General features: G+C 39.5%; 1 protein-coding gene across 3 annotated transcripts in view; it reads right to left on the bottom strand.

Annotated features, from left to right (window-relative positions):
* The window catches only part of TBC1D15 (TBC1 domain family member 15), a 66,453-nt gene extending 56,939 nt beyond the window's left edge, over positions 1 to 9,514 (bottom strand). Inside the window, exons 1-2 of one of the 3 annotated variants that reach the window (XM_047741060.1) lie at positions 9,380 to 9,436; positions 8,753 to 8,944 (exon numbers count right to left, since the gene is read on the bottom strand). In XM_047741060.1, coding sequence (XP_047597016.1) covers positions 8,753 to 8,944; positions 9,380 to 9,409 — 222 coding nt within the window. In that variant the 5' untranslated portion in view covers positions 9,410 to 9,436. Of the gene's footprint in view, positions 1 to 8,752; positions 8,945 to 9,379 lie in introns of all 3 variants that reach the window. The other 2 variants (XM_047741061.1, XM_047741062.1) reach the window with 2 other exon arrangements.
* Between the last annotated feature and the right edge of the window lie 10,628 nt (positions 9,515 to 20,142).

Here is a 20,142-nt window from a genome sequence, read left to right as displayed (position 1 = left end):
TGGTTAAGCCACCATTCTTGGTTTCAGCTCAGATCATGATCTCATGGGTCATGGGATCAAGCCCCACATCATGCTCCCCGCTCAGTGGGGAGTCTGCTTGAAATTCTCTCCCTCTACCCCTTCCCCCCAACACACACACACTCTCTCTCAAATAAAAAAAAATAAATATTTTTTTTTAAAAAAGGAGCTTCAAAGTTCTCATAGCAGAAAGAGGGAGACTCATTCGCCCAGAAAAGCTTGGTATCATTAACAATGGAACCTAAGATTCTGTGATACTATTAACACTAAACAGATTCTGGAACTTTAATAAAGTTAGTGAATACTAAAGAACCAAATAAAACACTTTACCTAACTGAAGCACATTAAAGTTCTTTCTTTCCCATGCATATATTGGTCAAGTGTTACTTATTCTCTTTTTCATTTAAGAAAAAGTTGAGCTTCCTAAGTAATTCAGCTGAGAAAATATTTTAAAAGCATTTAAGTACCAGGCATCTTACAAAAAAATCCAAGCTGCACTCATTCTGGGTTCTGTGTTCCTTAACTCTTCAGCACAAATTACATGCCTAAAAATCCACCACTCCAAACCCAGACTTAGGTACTGTCTTTAGAAAGCAGTCATGTTCAGCTTTCTAATTTGAAGGGTGTGATGTTAACCAATACAAATTACTAATTCCGCCAGAAATAGAATGAAATTAATAAACTTACCTTCCTGAGCTCCTAAACCTTATGAAGTCTTATGAGATTTAAAGGGACCAAACTAGTTGTATCAGTACATAATTTATTTCAAATAGGAAACAACTGAATAACAGTTTTAACTATTTATTGTTTTCAAAGCATTTCCATCTCATTTAATCCTCAGACCCAAATTGAATGTGTCAGAAATAGACCTTATTTCCATCTCTATCTTACAGAAGAATAAACTGTGACACAAAGCTGTTCAGTGACTTGACTCAAGACCATATGCATACCAAAGGAAGGAGTGGAGATTTCCCAATGCCTTTATCCATTAAATTTCAACTGTTACTGCCTCAAGAACCTACTAAAAAAAAAAACTCCACATGGCTTCTCTAGAGGAAAGCAGTTTCTGAAATCAGACACAGATGTAGAAAATAATGCTGCTTAGGACTAAAAACAATTTTTTTTTTTAAAGATTTTATTTATTTGTCAGAGAGAGAGGAGAGCGAGCGAGCACAGGCAGACAGAATGGCAGGCAGAGGGAGAAGCAGGCTCCCCGCCAAACAAGGAGCCCAATGTGGGACTCGATCCCAGGACGCTGGGATCATGACCTGAGCCGAAGGCAGCTGCTTAACCAACTGAGCCACCCAGGCGTCCCCTAAAAACAATTTTTAAATGTCTTTAATTTATAAACCAATGCAGCAGCTAACTATTTAATAATATGGTCTTCAAACAAAAATCTTTGGTTTTCTCCCATCTGAACTTCTAAATATTAAACATAAAAAGCTTAGTACTTCCCTTTATATCGTCTTGGTTTGAATCACTCATTTTAATATAGTACTTCACTCTACTTTTGTGGGAGTGATTTTACTTTTTTTTTTTTTTTTTTACAGCATATATCTGCTCATCACTCCAACTTCTGGGTATATGTGCCTAATAAAACACTACTCTATGGCTATCAACTACCTTCAATAGCTCAAAACACAAAAACAGAAGGCCAACTAAAATTCGGATCTTACACAATATAAAAAACAGTTATTTCTTCTTCCTTAGACTCTATAAATGAATTGATTCCTGAGGAGTATCTCTGCCATAGAACATTCTGCTTCCTTTCTCCATCAATAGTAATAATTAGAATTTGAAAAGCTATCTCCAAGCTTGTTTGATATGAAAAATTATTTTGCTACGGGGGATAATTATGATATCAGGCATTTCATCTGAAGCAATACATTTAGTAAAACAGGCTTCCAAACAGGCTTCCTCGGGTTTTCCTCATAATCTCTAGTGCCAAATAAAAAGAAAAGTTAAAATTCTATTATCAGCACATAATGTTTCCATTAAGCATTACCTTACACAGCATTTGTATGTTATCACATTTGATGCTGTAACACAATTAGGTATGTGTTACCATCCCCACTTTGTAACGGAGAAAAAAATGCAAGGGACGTTAAGTGATTTGATCAAGGTTCTTACACTAGTCTGGGGCTGAGATCCAAAGATCCGCTCTGACAAGTTTTATTTGATCAAAGGATATACAATAACAAGCCAATCAGCATAAGGTGCATAATATAAAGACATCGACAAAATTATTCTAGTATACTAAATGCTCATACTCCAATCTGAAGAAGTCAGCAATTCCAATACTGTGAACATGAGTAGGTCCTCTGTGCTACAGAAAGTAAAGAAAGGACACCAGCAATGCCTCTCTTTCTACTACTTAAGACTTGAAAGAAGATGAAGAATTTCTACACTTTATAGGAAAACAAACTTAAGTCAGAAAGAAAAACAAGAAAAAAATCATATTCCAATGAAGTAAAAGGTAATGAAAACTAACGGTATATGTGCTGCCAAAGCAAGCACGGGAAGCCGGCAAATGGAAAGCCAGGAGAAGAAAAAGACTGAGACAAAAGTCTGGGCTACTAGACATGCACAGCATGTTTAAGACTCCTTTCAAAGAGAAATTCTCAGTTACCTGCACCAAGCATTCCTAATAGGAACACAATGCACAGGCAGTAAAGACATCCCATGATTGCTACCCAAGGGACACAGGCACTGAATGTAAAAATATAAAAGCCTAATCATTTCTCTAGCACACATATCTGAGATACTATAAAAAGTCTGTATCAGAGTCTCCAAGCTTAATAACTTACCAATTTATGATATTCTACAACAGAACAAATTATATGGCAAAAATATATCTGCAATACATCTTTAGTGAAGATATAAATGGTGTTTTCACTTCCTCTTCCAATTTATTTGGCAGGGAAAACGAAGTATGAAAACTGTACACAACAGGACATATGGTTGTCAAAATCAGGATTTGGGTGGTTTGAGGTTTTGGTTTTAGGACCATGATTCCTGTGTGGTTCAATTTCTCGAAATCAAACAACGTTCTTGCTCATTCGTACTCACTGAATACATACTATGTGCCAGAATTTTGGCTAGATGCAGGTGAAACACGTCAGGCCCTGCCCTCATAATGAGTCAGTTTACTGGTCTTCAGAATACAGTCAGGAAAAATAGCACCTACTTCAAGGACTTGAAATTCATTTTGCATTTCTTATTTAGACAAGGCAAAGAAGTGGATGCTACTGAGTATTTTCCCTCTAAAGAACTTAAGTCTTTAAGATAGAAGGTAAGGGCTATCTAATATACAGCCAAAGCCTACTATAGTGCCTGGAACAAATCAGATGCTTAATAAGTATTTGGTGAATAAATGAATGAAAGTAAACTAACAATCAGGGCAGTGGATCTAAGGCCAAAACCTACTTCAGGCTATCTCCTTTTTCCTGCCTTTTCTGTGATAGGTAAATTCAACTCATTCTGTTAAATTATTAACGTAATTCAACTCAAATCTGTCCACCAATTATAGAAGACAAAAGATCGTCCATACAGGCAGTGTCCCTATAACTCCCCACAATATTCACAACAGAATGTCACTTTCTCTGTTTGGTTGACTGTTAAAACATTGTTCTACAGACAGTTAAAAAAAAAAAAATGCTGAACTTAAGAACTAATCAGGGTTTATAATCAAATTCAAATCTACTTTCAAAAGCACTGCTAAGAACAGTATTTATGCAAAACTGAATTCGCCCACTCATGCTAACAAAAACCTACTCTTCATTAAGTCAAATCATCAGAGAACTGAGGGCATCAAATTGGTACCCTGTATTTACTGAACTACCCGCTGGCATAAAACGAACAGCATACTAGAGGTATTAGAGGGTCCTTTTTCTTACCAAAAGGATACAGGGGCACCTAATGGTGCAGTTGGTTGAGCATCCAACTTCTGGTTTCCGCTCAGGTCATCATCTCAGGGGCCATGGAATGGAGTCCCACGTCAGGCTGTGCATTCATCATGGCGTGTGCTTGAGATTCTCTCTCCCTCTGCCCCTCCCTAAAACACTCTCACACTTTCCCCTCTTCCTCAAATAAATAAATCTCTTTAAAAAAAAAAAAAAGATGCACTATGCCACATAAGTACATTGTATTATATAGTACAAAGAACCTACAGAAGACTTTATTCTCTGGTCTACCCTTCAGGAACTAGTTTTCTGGGGTTTTGCTTTTGGGTTTTATTTGAGTGTGGGTCCTATAATCCTTATAATGGATCAGGTTACCCTCTTAGGCTGGTAAAAAACTTAGAGCTGAACTGTGGCCCATTAAAGCATACAGTTTATTTAATAAACGTACTTCCAGTACCATTTACCTTTCTTATCCCTACTTTCCTTTTACCTTTTTTCTAATTTATTTTACATAACTATACTGCTTTTATATATGTGAGCAGCTTAAATCTGCGGAAAATGGTAGCAAAAATTAAATTAACCAATAATCTTGTAATGTTTAAGAAGTCTGAAAGATTTTCCTTAGTAATAGCAGCAGCTAACATTTACTGGGCACTTAGTTGACACCAGGCACTGTTCTGAATGCTTTGCAAATATTAACTCATTTACAACTTTACATTTACAACTTACATTTACAGTTAACTCATTTATAAATCCTCTTTACAATTCCATGATGGAAATATAATTATCCCTCATTTTTTTTTTAAAGATTTTATTTATTTGACAGACGGAGATCACAAGTAGACAGAGAAGCAGGCAGAGAGAGAGGAGGAAGCAGGCTCCCTGTTGAGCAGAGAGCCCGACGTGGGGCTCGATCCCAGGACCCTGGGATCATGACCTGAGCCGAAGGCAGAGGCTTTAACCCACTGAGCCACCCAGGCGCCCCTAATTATCCCTCATTTAAAATGAGAAAACTGGGCACAAGGAAGTTAAGAAATGTGCCCAAAAACAGTTAACAAAACCAAAAGACAACTGACAGAATAGGAGAAGATATTTGCAAACGACATATCAGATAAAGGGCTAGTGTCCAAAATCTATAAAGAACTTAGCAAACTCAACACCCAAAGAGCAAATAATCCAATCAAGAAATGGGCAGAAGACATGAAAAGACATTTCTGCAAAGAAGACATCCAGATGGCCAACAGACACATGAAAAAGTGCTCCACATAACTTGGCATCAGGGAAATACAAATCAAAACCACAATGAGATATCACCTCACACCAGTCAGAATGGCTAAAATTAATGAGTCAGGAAATGACAGATGCTGGCGAGGATGCGGAGAAAGGGGAACCCTCCTACACTGTTGGTGGGAATGCAAGCTGGTGCAACCACTCTGGAAAACAGCATGGAGGTTCCTCAAAAAGTTGAAAATAGAACTACCCTATGACCCAGCAATTGCACTACTGGGTATTTACCCTAAAGATACGAACGTAGTGATCCGAAGGGGCACATACACCCGAACGTTTATAGCAGCAATGTCTCCAATAGCCAAACTATGGAAAGAACCTAGATGTCCATCAACAGACGAATGGATAAAGAAGAGGTGGTATATATACACAATGGAATACTATGCAGCCATCAAAAGAAATGAAATCTTGCCATTTGCAACGACATGGATGGAACTAGAGGGTATCATGCTTAGTGAAATAAGTCAATCGGAGAAAGACAACTATCATATGATCTCCCTGATATGAGGAAGTGGAGATGTAACATGGGGGGTTGGGGGGTAGGAGAAGAATAAATGAAACAAGATGGGATCGGGAGGGAGACAAACCATAAGTGACTCTTAATCTCCAAAACAAACTGAGGGTTGCTGGAAGGAGGGGGGTCGGGAGAGGGGGGTTGGGAGAAGGGGGTGGGGTTATGGACACTGGGGAGGGTATGTGCTATGGTGAGTGCTGTGAAGTGTGTAAACCTGGCGATTCACAGACCTGTACCCCAGGGGATAAAAATACATTATATGTTTATAAAAAAAATTTTTTAAAATAAAAATAAAATAAAATAAAGTAATGTGCCCAAAGTATACAGCCATAAAGCAGTGGAGTCAGAATTTGAACCCATCAAGTTCCATCTCCTTAACCACTGCCCAGCTGTGATGATTTTTCATTCATCAAAACTACGTGATTTCTAAAACAAGATATTTTTCAATTCCTAAAGTAACAATGAGAATTAGAGCTAGAACTGACTTCAAATGAAGTTTATACCCATACCAAAACCATATAACAGTGACTTGCAGAGAAACTGAGATTACGAGTAACACCTACACAGCATCTACCACATGCCAGGCTTTGTTCTATTTACTTATTCTCTTCACAATCCCATAAAGTAGGTACTATATCATCCCCATATCACAAATGAGGAGAATAAAGCACAGAAATATTAAGTAATTTGAAGTCACCAGTAAGTGAGAAGTTAATTTTGAAACTGGTTTGGATCCCAAATCCAAACTCTTTTAACTGTTACCTTACACTGCTTCTCCATATGACAGAGATTAACTCGATTACTTCCTACACTCAAAGTTCAAAGCAAGCAAAACACAATTGTTAGAAAAATTACTCTATGTCCTAGATCTCAACACTGATTCTATACACCAACATCTGCATTTTTTAAAAGTACCACATGTGGTTCTTGTGAGCCTTGGTTAACATCCACTGCTCTAGGTTTCTAAGCTAGATAGGTCTTAGCTGAACCTTTGGGTGGGAAGGGTGTGGAGACAAAGAAATACACATGCATACACATACACACACTCACTCTCTCACATCTGTATATTTTTCCCTATTCCCCTTTCCCAAAGAAACAAAACTGGAAAGGAGGGAAGAGTAAGATAAAGCCAGAAAGGAAACATGGCCTTTAATGCCATGTTAAGCAGCCTATAATATTATTCTAATGGTGACAGTAACAAAATAAAGATTTTTTCTTTAATTTTATTTATTTTGAGAAGAGAGCGAGCATGCACAAGTGGAGAAAGGGCAGGGGGCGAGAAAAAATCGTAAGCAGACTCCATGCTGAGTGCAGAGCCAACGCAGGTCTCTATGACATGATGCTGAGATCACCACCGGAGCCAAAATTAAGCATCTGATACTTAGTCAACCAAGCTACCCAGGCACCCCAGATTTTGTTTTTTTAAAAGAAGAGACAATCAGATATGTTCATCACCAAAAAAACAAAAACCCTCCAGTGGCAGTGAGAGAGGGGACTGTGGGCAAAGAAATTGCAACAAATCAGAAAAATCAGCTAAGAATGCAAGACTAATGACAGCCTAAATGTACTAAACACAGAGAATGAAAAGTATGAAGAAATTTAAGAAAGTTCTTTGAGGTGAACTGGTAGGACTTGGTTGTTGATAAATTTTTATTGAAATGGATGTCTCCAAGTTTGTTTTACACACAACCACTGAATGATGATACCATTAAGCTAGATCTGAACTCACTGAGGGAAGAATAAATGAGTTTTGCAGATCATGATAGTATTATTTGGGAAAGGGGCAGCTTTTGGCATAGGAAAATAGTTTAGGTGGTATGATGGTAACGGGTGTCAATTTACAATGAGTGGAAATAAATGAAATGATGAAGCACAGTTATCTAATAAAAGACTAATTTTAAGAAGTCAGATTATGGGGGCTCCTGGGTGGTTCACTCAGCTAAACGTGTAAATCTTGATACTGACTCAGGTCCTGATCTCTGAGTCATGGCATCAAGCCCTGTGTGGGGCTCTATGCACAGCCGGGAGCCTGTTTGAGATTCTCTCTCTCTCCCTCTCGTCCTCCCCCTCCCCCTGCACATGCTACCTTTCTCTTAAATAAATAAATAAATAAATAAATTTTAAATGTCAGATTATGAAAGAGAGTGACTGGAAGCAAAGAGTGAAAAAAGTCTTACATTTCACAACTGGGTTTCATCATCTCAAGGATTCTCTCAAAAACAGCCCACACCTGAAAGAGGGAAGCGTAGCTCAAATGGAAAGGATCCCTCCTTAGAGAGACCTAAATTGGATGGGTCCAGGCAGAAAATCAAGCAGGGTAACTTTCAAATATGTAATGAGTCAAACAGAAAATCAGCATCCATTATGAAGACTTAAAAACTAAGACAATCAAAGAGCATGAATAATCCAAAAAACTATACCCAATCTATCATTTAAAACAGCCAATATGTAGAAGTATGAAAACTTTCTTAATGTTTTTATTATTTCATGTAATCCTAATAACCCCAATACAAAAAATAATAATTGGCACCACCACTCTTCTGGAGAAAAAATTTTATGAAGGACAAAGAAGTCATACTTGCTCAGTTTCCCAAGGTCACACTTCAAAGTAACAGCAAAACCAAGACCATATGTGTTATTCTGCCGCCAAGTCTAGTGGTCCATACACCAAACCACAATCGTCAAATAATTCAAAGTGCATTAAGGAGAGCAGCATAGAGAAAATGACCAAAATTTGGGGCACAGAGGAAGCTACCAGTGACAAGTAAATATGTAGTCATTAGTTTTCCATGAGTCATCACCAGACCCAACTGTTTACGAAACACTCCCGCACTAGGAAATGCTGCCTGTGGCATGTCATGATAGTCCCAAGTAACACGCATTAAGATGTGCCCTCGGAACGTATATAGGCAATATACAACGAAATCTCCCCTGCACGTAATCCTAGTTCCTAACGAACTAGGAGGAAGTTATGACAGCATCACAGACACTCCCCAAGAGAACCTCATAAAAACCTCTAAGAAATAAATACCTTAACTAACGCCTTCTTAGACAAGCGTGGGATGGTGTAAATCTCCTGCTCCCTGAGTGGAAACATGCCCTGCTGCTCACAAGCACCAGCCAACTCGGCAGGCTGGTAAAATGAATCCAAAACACTCTTTTCTTCTAAGTGTTCAGCTGCACAGCACCTGTTTTCAGCTCCTTCCAAAGAGGGCAAAGACACCTTCACCAGAGTGATGCAGAGAAAGACAGGCAAGTTAGATTAACGCCTCAAGGGGAAAGAAAAAAAGACGCTGGAGTCAGAGTAGATCTAAAGAACCAAATTCAGGAAAAAGTGAACCACAAAAGGAAAGGAACTAGGCAACCTGTCTCTTAGAAAAAGCAATAAAAAATAAAGACCCCCTACTGCGGGGCAGTGCAGAGCAGAACAGCGCCGAGGCCTAGCTGGTCTTGGGAGCAGGAGCCAGTCTTTAATTCCCAGACTGAGCCGGCAATCTCCAGAGAACAGGTGACACGACCAAGTCTTCTTCTCTTACATCCGCCACAAGCTGTTCGTGATTCCGAATGGCCTTCACGTCCCTCCCCGACCGGCCTCCAAGCAACAAAAGTACCCCTGTCCCAGAGAAAAGCAGGTACGTTCGCCGGGGCCGTTACTTACCTTCCCGCTCACAACACCCGCCGCCGCCATGTTTCCTTCGCGTGCCTGTGATGACGTAGCAGCACCTCACGTGTCTCTCGGATTCACAACAACATCCGCCAAAACTAGGCGGACATCCGGGCGGAAAAGGGGCGGGGAGCGGCGGGAACTGCGCAGAGCGAAGGGGCGGGTGACAGGAGTAGCGTAACGCATGCGTAGTGGAATGGAACTCAGGGCGCCACGGAGTCTCTGGTACATACCGCGCATGCGCCAAATTTTCCCGTGGAGGGAAGCTGAATTAAAGTGTTTTTGCGTTGTGTTTTCCTAGAGACGAGATTTTGAGCCGCTCACGGTCCTTTTCTGTTTGGTACGATGGGAAGAACATATATTGGGAGCCAATAAACATGGTCCTGACTTTGTAGCTATAAGTAAGTCACACCTTCAGCCTCTGTTTCTCATCTGAAAATCGGTTTAAATCTATGGAGAAGGTTGGGCGCCTGGGTGGCCCAGTGGATTGGGCCGCTGCCTTCGGCTCAGGTCATGATCCCAGGCTCCTGGGATCGAGTCCCGCATCGGGCTCTCTGCTCAGCAGGGGGCCTGCCCCCCTCCCCCCGCCGCCTGTCCTCTCTACTTGTGATCTCTGTCAAATAAATAAATAAAATCTTAAAAAAAAAAAGTCTATGGAGAAGGTTAAAGGAATCCCAGCCCTCTATTTGAGCATCCACACGGAGACTTTCCCCTTCTGTATGTGAAGTTTCTGAATTTGAGTCTGATCACTGCAACTCACACATGACCTTGAGTAAGGTATTTCTATAGGAACTGCGATAATACCACGCCCTCATTGCTCCAGAATCCAAAGCACATAGCTCACAGCTCCTACACAGTTACTTAATAGCTGCGTGACTTGAGACAAGTTTCTAAATTCATCCAAGCTTAAGGATGTAAAATGAAGATTACCCATGGACTGGTTGTAGAGATCTCCTGGGTGTGTGCATGTGTGTCAAGATAAGTTATTGAGATACCAAGGTACTGTTTTGTTCTCAAAGCTGTAAAAGAATGCGTGGGGGAGGGGGAGTAGAGAGGAGCAGTATGCCAGAGGATGATTGGATACCATCCTGATAGCTTTGGGACTTTCCTTGCCCCGGGGCAGAATAAATGGCCCCTTTGTGTTAAAACTTCAGTACCCACTGAGGTACTTCGTGGAGAGAGGTTAGAGACTTCTCAGGTTGGTTAAGTGGCAACCAAAGGGAGTAACAGAAAAGGAAGGTTCAAAGTTCTGTGAATATCAGGAACCTAATGGGTAAGGGAAGTGGCAAGACCTTCCAAGGGAATAGATTTGTAGTATCCATAAGGGAGGCTGCGCTCCAGGCTTCAGAGATTCCAATCACTGCCAAGACCCCATGTCCAAGTTTGGCACTGAATCAGCAAAGCAGGTCACCCTGAAAGGATAAATGAGCTGGAGAAGTGAGCATATAGTAACCAGCATTGAGTGAAGACTTGAGACCTTTCCCAAAAGTACTGGTTTGAGTAAGACCCCCAGAACCTTCATACAATCCTAAATGTGGTGTGTAGCTCCTTAATAGTGACCCACATTAAACACTCCACCAGCTCAAAGTAATTGGGTGTGGTTAGAGGAATTTTTTTTTAAAAGATTTTACTTATTTATTTGACAGACAGATCACAAGTAGGCAGAGAGGCAGGCAGAGAGAGAGGAGGAAGCAGGCTCCCTGCGGGATCCCAGGACCCTGGGATCATGACCTGAGCCAAAGGCAGAGGCTTTAACCCGCTGAGCCACCCAGGCGCCCCTGGTTAGAGGGATTTTTAACAGACATTTCTTACACCCTGTGGTTTGGAGAAAAGTTGAAGCCCTTAGTACACTGTCTGGAATAAAATGCTCAGTAAATGGCAGCTATTATTTATATAATATAAAGTTTGGGAATTAAAGGTTTCTCACTGAAAACTTGGCATCCTAGTCTCATCTGTTGGTTCCATGTTTTAAAGCCTCATCCTCCAGATGCCGCTTAAATGCTGGCACTAACTACCCATGGGCTATTCTTGGGTTTCTTTTACTTTTTTCCAAGCACATTCCTAGACAGTATATATTCTGACAACACTACCTACTATGTACTAATGACTGAAATATCTCCAGCCCAAGCTTCTCTTTCCTAAAATATAGGGCCAACACCTGTTGTCTGCTGTACCTTTTTACCTAAATGAGCAATCACACCCCAAAACATCCTAAATCTTTGCTCCTCAAAATGTAGTCTGCAGACCAGTAGCATCTGGAAGCTTGTTATAAATGCAGAATCTCACACTGGGGAGGGTATGTGTTGTAAGGAGCAGTGGGTATTCTATAAGACTAATGAATCACAGACCTGTACCCATGAAATAAATAATACATTGTATGTTAATTAATTGAATTTAAATTTTTTTAAATAATTTTTTTAAAAGAGAAAAAAAAATGCAGAATCTCGAGTCCCAGAACTACTGAATCAAAAGCTGCACTTTAACAAGATCTCCAGGTGATTTTTGTGCACATTAAACTTTGAGAAGCAGTCTTAAATTTTGCTTTTGTTCTCTGAAATTGACTACTATTTGCTGAATTAGAGATACAGACAGAGCACAGTTTCCCCAAAGTGTTGCTATCATGTTACTCAGTTCTGGGTAACTCATGGCATGAGTCTTCTGGAGAAATGGCAAACATCCCCACTGTGTCTCTCCTTCCTATCCCCACTACCACTCCTACAGTTGAGGTCTCTGGTTACCCCTGGTTTGGACAACTACTGTGGCATCTTAATTCATTCCCCTCCTTTCTGCTTCATCTCCCCCCTAATAATTCATAACCCCACCAGATTTGTCTTCTTTTTTTTTTTAAAGATTTTATTTATTTATTTATTTGACAGACAGAGATTACAAGTAGTCAGAGAGGCAGGCAGAGAGAGAGAGGGAGAAGCAGGCTCCCCGCTGAGCAGAGAGCCCGATGCGGGGCTCGATTCCAGGACCCTGGGATCATGACCTGAGCCGAAGGCAGAGGCTTTAACCCACTGAGCCACCCAGGTGCCCCCAGATTTGTCTTCTGAGAGCATAAATCTGATCAGGTGAACTCCCTGTTTAAAATCCTTTAATGGCTTTCCATCTCTTCAAGGAAAAAGTCCAAATTCCCCAGCATAACATACAAGGCCTTTCATAAACTGTTCTTGCCTATTTTAGCTTTATCTCCCAACCATACACACTCAGACCCAAGTTGCCCACCATAGCCAAATATCTCTTCTTCCTTGAATATACCATGCCATGTCCCAAGATTCCTTGTAACTGTAACAGATTGGCTTGGGTCATGGGACCATCCCTAAACTAATCACTGTGACCCAAAATATATAGATGTTCTAATTGGCCAGATTTGACTCATATGCCTACAGCCCCAGTCAAAGTACAGAGAATGATAGGAGGGGTAATTCCAAGTGAAAAATTCAGGAACCATTCTAGAAAGAAGGAGTGGTTTCTGGGCAGGTCAAAGGAGACATTAATTACAGAGGATCCATCTTTGCACTCCTGTGGTATCACACTGTAAACTACCTGGCTTACTGGCCTGCCGTCCTTTCCCTGCTAGGCTGTGAACTAATGGAAGTAGGAACTATACTTTTAATTGCTATGAATCATCACTCCTAGCACAAATGCCTGACCCACAGCAGATACTAAATAAAGGTTTGTTTAACAAATTAAATCAATTCTCTACAAATGGCATAATTATGCTTTACATTCAAGAAGAAAGAAACCATATTCCATTTATAGTGATATTCTCTATATGCAAAGGGAGAGACAAGGTCAGGATTTCAGTGTAGTTTGATATAAATTTAATGTAAATAAAGTTATGGGGCTCTCTATCACTTAAAATAATTACTGTTTTCATGGGAGTAATTCTATAGTTCCTGAGTTCACTAGCATGAACTATATAGTCATTCACTAATTATAACTTATCACTCAAAAAGTCATCTGATGTGAAAGAATCTTAATAAATCCTAAACCAGGAACTTACAACTCTAGACCTGGGCAGAACTTTAGCATTTGTCTCCCCTATGGTTTTCATTTGAAGAAATTAGAACTCTTAAGAGATTAATGATTTGCCAAAGTCACAAACTGCTTTATTGCTGAATTAGACTTCATTACTGATACATGTCTTAGTCAGCTGTGCCACACTATCAGCTGAAAGTTTACTCCCCTTGTAAACTACAACATGAATTACCCATTCAGTTTGATTCCCTCTTAACCTCAGATTCTGACCAAACTATTTGTCTTTCAGGGCTCATCCCATGTCACACATCATCTGTTAAGACTTCCCAAGTTTGCCACTCGTCATTGACCTCTACCTTTTCTGAATTCTTAGGTCAGACTAACGGCTGACTCATCCTGGGTGGCTTGGTCCCAGGGTCCTGGGGTCAAGCCTCACATCCCGCTCTCTGCTCAGCAGCAAGTCTGCTTCTCCCTCTCCAGAGCTCTGTGATCTCTCTCGCTTTCACTCTCTCTCAAATAAATAAATAAAATCTTTAAAAAAATTTTTTAAAAAAGAACAAACTAAAAACTTTTTGTGCTTAACTATACAAAGTAGTACCATGAAGAGAACTGACGGTCAGATGACTGTAGGATTTCCCTCTGGATAAATTGAGCAGCTGAAGAAATCAGACTGATAGGTACTGATAGTCGGTGATCTCCATTGAAATAACCAACCATATCATCCTACGGTGAAGACCAAAAATCAACAAACCCCACCTGTATACCTACAACTTCCAATCAGCTTTTGGTTTTAGTTCCTCAAATATGGACAGACAACCATGGATCAGTCCTCATTTGAAGAAAATCTTTAAGTTGAAAGACAAGAGACCAAAATGAACAACAACAAAAAAAAAAAAACAAAACAAAAACTAATTTGATACAAACAGTACAAAGAAGAGAAGGAAACATTTTAATTACAATAAATACCACTGAAGGGTGCCTGGGTGGCTCAGTTGGTTAAGCGACTGCCTTCGGCTCAGGTCATGATCCAGGGGTCCTGGATCAAGTCCCACATAGGGCTCCCCCTGCTCAGTAGGGAGCCTGCTTTTCGCTCTGCCTGCCACTATCCCCCTGCTTGTGCTCTCTGTCAAATAAATAAAATTTTAAAAAATAAATAAATACCACTGAATTGTATACTTAAAAAGTGGCTGAAATGGTAAATTTTATTATTTTACCACAATTTTTAAATAATTGGAAAAATAGAGGAAAATACTCAGAACGTAGGGCTAAGCAGAATTCTGAGACTTGACATCAAAATCCTGATCCATAAAGGAATAGTGGATAAGATTAGACTTTATCAAAATTAAAAACTTTTGCTCTTCAGATTGAAAAGAATGAAAAAAAGCTATAGACTAGGGTAAAACATTTGCAAACCACAAACCCAACAAAAGACTAGTACCTAACCTTTATAAGGAACTCTCAAAATTCAGCATTAAAAAAAAAATCCAATTAGAAAATGGGTAAAAGAAAGTGTATTAATTTTCCATTGCTGCTCTAAAAATTACCAAAAATTTAGTTGCTGGAAAAAAACACATCAGATGTCAACCACAGATCTTATTGGCCTAAGATCAGGGTGTCAGCAGGACAGTATTTCTTTCTAGAGGCTTTCAAGGACATTCTATTTCTTGGCATAAACCCTGACAGTTGGGTTGTTTTTCCTTTTCTCTTTCTTCTTTTTGTAATGCAGGTGCCTGACTTAAGCTTTGACTGCAGAGGCATCCACTGCAAAGAGACATCCTCTTCAGTGATGGCTATTTCAAATAAACACATGGCCAGCCACAGTACTAGGTAAAGAGCCATTTACCTCCCCGCACTAATGTTCCTTTGTTTTAGAGATCTTGGTTGATTTAATAACTGACAATTTGGGCCACTTGTTTTTTTCTCTTCCTGCACTTTAAATTCCTACTGTTCTGTTTTAAATTTACTACTAAAGAGTGAGCCTGGAAAACCCTTGACTCTCATCCTTGATACTAGGGGTGAACCCCTGGGACTCATGTGCTCTCTCTTGCTAGCATGTGACATGCACTCTCTCCTCCCTCTCTCCTTTCATCCATGCTGTGTGGCCCCAGGTGTGCTATGTAATATCTAGATCTTGTAAGTAATAAACTTTTATTTTTTCAAAGTTTCCTGATGGTTATTGCTAAGGGGCATCTTGCAATCATAATAAGAACCACAGGGTCAGTCCAACTACGACATTGATCATTGATAGGCTGAGACCAGCACAAAACAATTTTCTTGACATTTGAGTTTCTAGAGGTCACCTACTTTCCTCAAAGCTAGCAATATTCCATCTTTCTGCAATCTTTGCCTCTGATTTTTATTTCTTAGTCACATCTCTCCCTGAAAGTTTTTCCACTTAAAGACTCAGGGGATTAGATTGGTCCCACTTGGGTAATTCACAACGGTCTCCTCATCTCGAGGTCTGTACCCTTAATCACATCAGCGAAGTATCTTAGCTGTATGAGATAAATATTTTGAGGTTCTGGGGAATATGGCGTGGTATCTTTGGTAGGCCATTATTTTGCCTTTCACAGACATAAACAGATATTTCATTAAAGAGGACATAAAGTTGGCAAAATAAGCACATAAAAGATGTTCAACATCAGGGGGCCTGGGTGGCTGAGTCAATTAAGCATCTGCCTTCAACTCCGGTCATGGTCCTGGGGTCCAGGGATTAAGCCCCACATTGGGCTCCCTGCTCAGTGGAGAGTCTGCTGCTTCCTCTCCCTTTGCTGCTTATGCATGTTCTCTCTCTCTGTCAAATAAATAAATAAAATCTCTTTAAAAAAAAAAAAAGATGTTGAACTTCATTAGTCATTAGGAAAATGCACATTAAATCTACAATGAGATATCAAAACATATTTATTAGAGTGGCTAAAATAAAAATAGTGGTAACACCAAATCCTTGTAAGGATGTAGAGAAGTGGAATCATTAATACATTGCTGGCAGGAATATGAAATTGTACAGCCACTATGGGAAAAACAGTTTGGCAGTTTCTTAAAACTAAACATGGGGGCACCTGGGTGGCTCAGTGGGTTAAGCCTCTGCCTTCGGCTCAGGTCATGATCTCAGGGTCCTGGGATCGAGCCCCGCATCGGGCTCTCTGCTCAGCGGTGAGCCTGCTTCCTCCTCTCTCTGCCTGCCTCTCTGCCTACTTGTGATCTCTGTCTGTCAAATGAATAAATAAAATTAAAAAAAAAAAAAGAACCTGGACACACACCAAAATTAGAGAAGGTAAAATTAAAAAAAAAAAAAAACTAAACATGTACTCACCATATGACCCAGCAATTAATTGTACACTTGAGCATTTACCCAGAGAAATGAAAATTTATGTACACACAGAAACCTTTACACTAGTATTCATAGAAGCATTATTTTTAATAGCCAAAGCTGGAAACAAACCAAATGTCCTTTAACACTGTGGTACATCTATACCATGGAATACTACATAGCAATAAAAAGGAATGAACTATTGATATATGCAACAACTTGGATGGATCTCAAGATGCTGATGCTGAGTGAAAACAATGTCAAATGGTTACATGCTGTGTGAGTCCATTTACATAACATTCTCAAGACAGCAAAATTGTAGATACAGAGAACAGATTAGTGGTTCCAGGAGTTTGGGATTGGAGAGGAAGGAAAAGGGGTGAGTGTGAAGGTGCTGATAGTGATGAAACAGTTTTATATCTTGATCATAGTGATGGCTACATGAATCCACGCATGATAAAGTTGCACACTATACACACCATGCACATACAGTTATAAATAAGTGCATATAAAATGTGAAATCTGAGTAGATTCTATGGATTGTACCAATATCAATTTCCTAGTCTAAGACATTACCTTTAGGGAAAAGTGGGTGAAAGGTATATGGATGTACCCATACTTCTTTTGCAAATTTCCAAGTTTGTATTTGGGGTATTTCTTAATTCAGTTACATATTTTTACATACATGTCAGTTTGGCTGCCTTTGGCTGCAAGAAACGGAACATCCAAATGAAATTGTAATTAGTAGATATCTGTCTTACATAAAAATTCAAGAGATAGGGTAGTTTCAGGACTGATTAATTCACCACTTCAACATAGCCATCAAAGATCAAATTTCTTGCCATATTTCTGCTCGTTCATTTGCAGAATGTTGTCTTTTGTCTTAAAATTGTTCACTCGGTCTCAGGACGGCTACAGCAACCCCCTTAATCACATCCTTCTACAAAAACATGCAAAGGCCAGAAGAGAGATACTTGCTTTCATGGGTTCCTTTGGTAAGACTAATGAAAAGTCCTTAAGATTCTTTTTCTCAAATCTTACTGGCCAGAATTCCATCTCATTCTCATTCATAGATTAGTATGGCTCTGGGAATATACTAGGGCCCTGAAGTATATTTGCTTAATATCAGAGAGCAGTTAACAGAGAAGGGAAAGATGCTTATTGGGTCAACAGCCTCTATGTCTGCAACACCATTGCAGAATGGTGGAAAATGGGGTGGAATTGAAAAGTTTGCTTCAACCTTAATGCAATTGAAAAGTTAATAGCTTGGGTGCCTGGCTGGCTCAGTGGTTTAAGCCTCTGCCTTCAGCTCAGGTCATAATCTCAGGGTCCTGGGATCGAGCCCCTCATCAGGCTCTCTGCTCAGCAGGGAGCCTGCTTTGCCTTCTCCCTCTGCCTGCCTCTCTGCCCACTTGTGATCTCTCTCTGTCAAATCAATAAATAAAAATCTTAAAAAAATAAAAAAGAAAAGTAATAGCTTTAGTTATCCTTATATCTAAGGCCACTATCATTTCACCCATAATGACTATACCAACTTTTTTGTACTCCCTGCCTAAAGTATTGCTCTCTTATAATCCTTTCTTTACCATGAAACACAGCGATAATGTCTTTTTCTTTTTCAAATAACAATGTCATTGGCCCCTTAAAATCATTTGCTAATTTTTCATCCACATCTGATGAGGTGAAAGCCAGGCCCCTTCCTTGACTTAACTCCTCAGCCTATTTTCTACCATTCATGACCCCAAACCATTTATGGTTCTCTGAACTTCTATGCTATTTCTTCCTTTGCTTATGAAGCCCTTTTAGCCTGGCATGCCCTTGCTTTCCCCATTTCAAACAGGAAATGACTCCTCATCCTTTTAAGAATCAGCCTGGACATTAAATCTCTGGAAGTCTTCTCCACAATTCTTCATGATAGCAGTGATAGTCAGGAGTCTATATAGAATTGCAGGAGTGAGCTGGAAAAGCAAAGAGCTACTGAAACACCAACAAAAACTCTGAATCTGAGGCATGCCTATATGAAGAGAGTTTCTGAAAAATCATCAATTGTTTGTGACAATTGACCCAGTGACAGCCTGTATATACCATATTTCTTCTCTGGCACTATGGCGCTTTGGAAATAAAAGATCTGCAGGCAAATAATAACAAATAGCTTCCCAAACTGTGTATCATTCTGTTTATCTCTGAATCTGTTGAGAAATGTAGTTATTGCTGAAGCCTGAGGAGGTATTCTTGTTTCCTTCTATCAAGGCACATATTACCCACTATCACATATTTCCTTCTCAGCTTCATTGCTTATCCAGTCACATTTTTCTCTCCTTTAATATGTCATGAAACTTTATGTTAAATGCTTTTTTTTACTGTTTATAAAATGAAGAAAGAAAACAGGAAATTTATAAGCTACTTGGGAAGAAAAGGGATTATCAATGTAACAATCATTTAAAATTATATTAGCATGAATCTATAACATTTCTCTTTCATACTCTGATGACGCTAATGGAAAATAAAACTAGCAAATTCAAATATCTACATAAACTGAGCACTTGAAAGTAACAGTTGTTGCCATCTAACTACTCCATCCAAAATTTGAGAGATATGTTTATGTGTAAAAGCTTTTTAAGCATCATATGTGAACATTACCTACATAACAGATATGCATGCATAGTAAGCATACTTTCTCTTACTTCAGGCCCCCAACCTTGAGTCAATATTAAACATTAAGACATATGGTATACATGGGACCTAATTCAGTTAGCGAATAGACTCAAGAATTGTATCTTCTGGGGCGCCTGGGTGGCTCAGTGGGTTGGGCCGCTGCCTTCGGCTCAGGTCATGATCTCAGAGTCCTGGGATCGAGTCCCGCATCGGGCTCTCTGCTCAGCGGGGAGCCTGCTTCCTCCTGTCTCTCTGCCTGCCTCTCTGCCTGCTTGTGATCTCTCTCTGTCAAATAAATAAATAAAATCTTTAAAAAAAAAAAAAGAATTGTATCTTCTAATCCTGTTGTTAAAATTTAAGAATATTTTAGAGTGAATGTTTTAAGTGAACTATTGGATTTCCTTATTTATTAAGGGCATAAAGAATACAAGAGAAAAAACAAAAAGCCCTAAGGATCTACAGTATAGATTCTATACCAAATGCCAAAGTGTTAGGACTGTATGAAGAATTCCATTCTTTACTTTGGGCAGGTTTTATTGTCTGAAATTTTATATTGGTTTTCCTCCCTCTTGCCAGAAAGTTCTTATACTGAAATTGGATTCCCTTTTGGCAGTAGAAAGTGGTAGAGAATATGGTATCTGGAGACAGTCTTGGGTGAATCCTTACCCACAATACAATGGGGCACGTGGTTTAATCTTCTGAAATTTATCTCCTCAACCCATCAGTGATTTAATCTTTAAATGTTATGGCATGCAAGTTCTGAACCTGTGTTCTTTTGTGTCAGAAGCTTTGGCAACTTAACTGGGAAAGT

The sequence above is a fragment of the Lutra lutra genome, chromosome 8, assembly GCF_902655055.1.
Source record: "Lutra lutra chromosome 8, mLutLut1.2, whole genome shotgun sequence".
Lineage (NCBI taxonomy): Eukaryota > Metazoa > Chordata > Mammalia > Carnivora > Mustelidae > Lutra > Lutra lutra.
This window is presented reverse-complemented; position numbering and strand designations above follow the sequence as displayed.